Source organism: Phycomyces blakesleeanus, assembly GCF_001638985.1.
Source record: "Phycomyces blakesleeanus NRRL 1555(-) unplaced genomic scaffold PHYBLscaffold_4, whole genome shotgun sequence".
In the NCBI taxonomy this organism is placed as follows: domain Eukaryota; kingdom Fungi; phylum Mucoromycota; class Mucoromycetes; order Mucorales; family Phycomycetaceae; genus Phycomyces; species Phycomyces blakesleeanus.
The window spans coordinates 984,134-988,986 of NW_017265137.1; the positions used below are offsets into that span (position 1 = coordinate 984,134).

Consider the following 4,853-nt stretch of genomic DNA (forward strand, 5'->3'; position numbering starts at 1 on the left):
GAGTTCAAAAATTGAAAGAGAATCCGAGTCACGTGACCGGTTCATTGTCTGACTATACATGAATTTGAAGAGAGACAGAAACAGAGAGAGAGAAAGAGAGAGAAAGAGAGAGAAAGAGAGATATTGTCTGTATGCATGTATGTACGCGTGTAATAATGATAATAATAATATATGTTTTCTCCCTTTTAATATATATAAAGCTAAGTATAGGGTATTTTATTTATTTTATATACATAAAGTACCTACTTTCTATAATATTTAATATTTAATTTGTGGTTATTAATGTTGCATTTACTAGGTACTTATCAGGTTTGAAATCAATATATATATTTTTTTGGTATCTTATCTTATAAAAGAGAAACAAGGTTGTGTGCCTTTGTGTGCCTTTGTGTGCCTTTGTGTGTGTGTGTGTGTGTGTGTGTGTGTGTGTGTGTTTGTGCTTAGATGATCAAGTATTAACGATCGGATAAACCATATTGTCTGAAGTAGAAGTGTAGTATACGATTATTGTGAGAGGCATTTATTTTGAAAAGACAAAACCGATACCAAAGAGTCAAGGAACAACAAAAAAAAACAACAAAAAAAAAAGATCTATAAAATATAATATAAAATAAAATAAAATAAAATAAAATATATATAAAGTGTACACAATAGTTGAATCGGAACGCACACACTGCACAGAGAGAAATATAGAGAGATACAAAATACACACAGAATATACACAAAGTACACAGATAGAGTACACAGAGACACAGAACGTACCCAGTTTTATGTATTTGCCACACAATTTTTGCAGGAACAATTTGAATTTTTTTTTTTGAGTTTGTTTTTTTTTAACCAGTGTTACAGTGCCTATTTTATAATATTGCTCTTAAATAATATATAAATAAATATATATATATAAATATATATAAGAATATATGTTTCTCACCTCTTTCACTTCAATAGATATTTATTTATATTTATTTATATATTTATTAATTAGCAACCCTTTATCACCTTTTGGAGAATGCACTTTTCTATCGAAAAAGACAACAAAAACGTACCTCGAAGCCCTCCAACTCGCCAAAAGACACACTCTGGACTCAATAGTTTTGTTAGCACTTCGAGCAAAAGTAGTTACGCCAGCTCTGGGTCAGGTTATCCTAATGGAATAAACCACATCACATCCTTTTCTTCCGGGTCCCACGACAGCAGCCCTTACACATCAAATATACACGATATCAACAATTTTCAAGATGATCAATTCGATATTATCGACAGCTTGGATTATGATGATGTAGACGACGGTTTGATAGGTAGGGTGTCCATTTCCCTACCTTTTCTTCTACTTCTTTATCATTATTTTGCTCTATATAATAAACGATGTTCAAACCATAAAGTAAAAATAATAATAGTAATAGAAAATTAGACCTTTCATTATATATATATATATATATTTACATTGCATGGCCATACATTACACACATGCACATATTGCACACAAGAATATATATATATATATATATCAGAATAATAACCATAGTAACCATAGTAACAGTAATAAGAATATTATTAATAATAATTATGTAAATTTCCATTCTGTCCTACAGACCACGAACTAGTCCACCAAAAAAGAGAAGCAATTATCCAACAACTCTTCTTCTCTGAACAAGCCTACCTGGAATCTCTCAACCTCATCAAACGAGTCTTTCTTGATCCACTTCGCAAGGACAGCAAGAATTCATCGTTTAGTTTTCTGGGAATGAAGAAAATGGTCTGCACAGAGAGAGAGACACGCTGGCTATTTGGAAACTTTGACACAATTTATGATACTCATCAAAAGATTCACACCATTCTTCAACAAAGGTAACCAAACCTTAAAAACAATTACACAATTATTGACAATTATTATATTATATTTCTGTCTCTCTTTTTTTTTTGTGTAGAATGGAAATATGGGGACCAACCCAGATATTTTCTGATGTATTCAAGAGTTGGGTAAATATCAATATGTAATTGTCAAGTCTTGAATACCATTATTTACCAACTACATAATAATAACCATAGTTACCGTCTCTGGTGAATTATCACGCCTACCTTGACAATTACGATATTGCTGTTACAACCTATGAACGTCTCATGAGATATCAACCATTCAAGAAGTTTGTAGAGGTAAGAAAAAAATTATATGTATATATGGGTGTAGTGTACAATGTAAGAAGTATATATAAAATAGTTATACTAATTTCTTTTTTACTCTATTTTATTTATTTATGTATATATATATCTAGACAGCGCACAAAGATCCATCGCTCAAAGGTGCAACCTTGCTGTCTCTACTACAAATCCCCGCGGGTTGTATCAGTCGTTACGCACTACTAATGACCAGACTAGCTGACATGACTTCCCCGATGCACCCTGACTATGCCGGTCTATTGTCTTGTAAGCGACAAATTATCGGTCTGGCAGAAGAAATCAAAGTCAAGTAAGTTATCAATCTAAAGCCAGAGAATGTAAAAAAAAAATCAAAGAAAAGTGTAATAATCTATCTGTCTATCTGTAGAGTTCAAGATGCTGATAATGTGGATCAGGTCCTTATGATACACCAAGCGCTTGTCGGTGCTCCTTTTGGCGTAAAGGCTCAAAGAAGATTGGTGCTTCAGGGTCAACTATCACGCGTGACTATGAATTCAAAGATGGCAGAAGAACGGACCTATCTTTTGTTTTCAGATCTATTGGCCATTGTGCGGCCAAAACAAGAAACCAAACGGACCGTCCTACAGTACAAGAATCACATCGTTCTCGAACATGCCCAGGTCCGGATACTTTTGCCAGAAGAAGCCGGTGGAAGAGAGCACTGCATCGAAATAATATCCTCTTTCCAAGGAATAGATACCCTCAACACAACCTACATGGGCTCACCAACTGTATATGTACTCCAGACCAATGGGCCAATAGAACAGCAAGAATGGTTTACAAAGATACAGATGATTATCAATCGTCTTGATGAGGAAACAAAAGCAAAAAATCGTAAGTCACGAGATAGAATGTTAAAAGTAGAAAAAAATCAATATATATATAAGATAAAGCAAGCCAAAGAAGAAGCAGAATACTAAGAATAAGAACAACCAAAAAAGAAATTAGAGTTATTCCCAGAAAAAAGAAGTAACTCATGATCATAAAAAGTTCAAGCCAAAATACTAATTTTAATATAAATTAATACTCAATACTCAATTAATACAACTTCAATAGTTGCCGCAAGTAAAAGGCTAGCGCAAAGTAGATCACCACCCCATTCCGTTCGACGACTAGGAACGACATCTTCAGATGGGTCTTCCAGAGCTTCAAAAGGAAGTGGCGAAAGCACGAATAGCGGTGGAGAGCGATCAAGCCAAAGACGTTAAGGAAGAAAACAAAACAAGCAAACAAGCGACTTTTTTTTCTTTGCTTTATAAGTTGCCATAATACCCTACCTCTCCACACACCCACACACCCACACACCCACACACACACACGCACACACGCATACACGCATACACGCATACACGCATACACGCATACATACATACATACATACATACTTAATTTACACTATATCTTTTTTATACATATTTTCTTTATTTGTTTTTGATTTTGTTATATACATATATAATTATTATACCATTCCCTCACTTAACCCACGCACACAAGCACACAAGTACACACGAGCACAAACCCACACGAACATATACGCACATACGCACAACCTTACGCACACACGTACACGTACACGGTCCTACATTCAAACGTATTCATATACACCGCCAAAATATTAAAAAGTTATATGAAACAACACGTAAAAAAAAACAAAACAACTTCTTTTATATACACATACTCTTTCATTTGATTGGTCTGTATGTTTTGTTTTCCCAAAAAGAAGCTAGAAAAAAAAGTGAAGTGATAATTTTCTTATTTGAAATCTTATGCCGCCTTTCTTTTTTTTCTTGGTTTACTGCACTGCACTGTATTGAACTGTATATATCCCAATTATATTCTATCCTTTTGTATTGTATTTTATTCTTATCGTTCATCATATAAATCCAAGCCTAAAACTAAATGTACACAGCAGTATATGGTGGTAATGACATTGGTAATAGTAATAGTTATCTTGAATCTCAAAGCTCATTTATATTTAAGAATGATAGTTAATCAAATATATACTTTATATATAGAAGTTATCTTTGATAAAATGCCTCTTTTTTCTATTTTTTTCTTTTTGTTCATGGACTTAAATATATACAATTGATTGTGTACATATCTATGAGTGTATAAAAGGTTCATCTATACATCAAAGTGTAACCAAAAAGGTAGTGCAAGCGGTGATAGAGTGTAATAACCCGAAGCATCTTCTTCTTACACCTTTTTCACAAACTTTTCGTACACTTTAGAAAAAAATTCGTACACCCAAAAAAAAAACATCGTATACACCTTTTCTCAAAATGATGTCGCCCAATAAAAATCTAAGTTGTCGCTCAGGTTTCGTTCAAAATTTGCTGTGGTTTTTTTTTTGCTTCGTTTTTTCTCATTGATCTTGTAAATCATGAATCGCAGAGGTAAGTAGGCTAATCACTTAAAAAAAATTGCTTATTTACACCATTTTTTAGTTTTAAATATTATTCAAAATTTGGATTTTATCAATCTTATTACTCAATCGGTTTTGAACGAGGATAACCGCAATCTCGTACTTACATCAACGGAATTATTAGCTAATGATTTTCATTCGATTCTTTATTTAGAGGTGTTATCTAATGGAAAAGGCGTGACTGCTAAAAATAAAGATTGGACAAACCCAGTAAAAAACAAAGCACTCCAGCAGCAGTTGTGGAAACTTA

General features: G+C 33.2%; 1 protein-coding gene across 1 annotated transcript; it reads left to right on the forward strand.

Moving 5' to 3' along the window:
- Positions 1–970: 970 nt before the first annotated feature.
- PHYBLDRAFT_179889 (hypothetical protein) lies at positions 971–3,386 on the forward strand (the record flags this gene model as incomplete). The annotated part of the gene is made up of 7 exons (XM_018438226.1): positions 971–1,298; positions 1,593–1,848; positions 1,929–1,980; positions 2,050–2,154; positions 2,274–2,467; positions 2,546–3,012; positions 3,235–3,386. The coding sequence occupies exons 1-7, from the start codon at positions 1,010–1,012 to the stop codon at positions 3,384–3,386; spliced, it is 1,515 nt and encodes a 504-aa protein (XP_018295562.1). The 5' UTR covers positions 971–1,009.
- Positions 3,387–4,853: the final 1,467 nt, after the last annotated feature.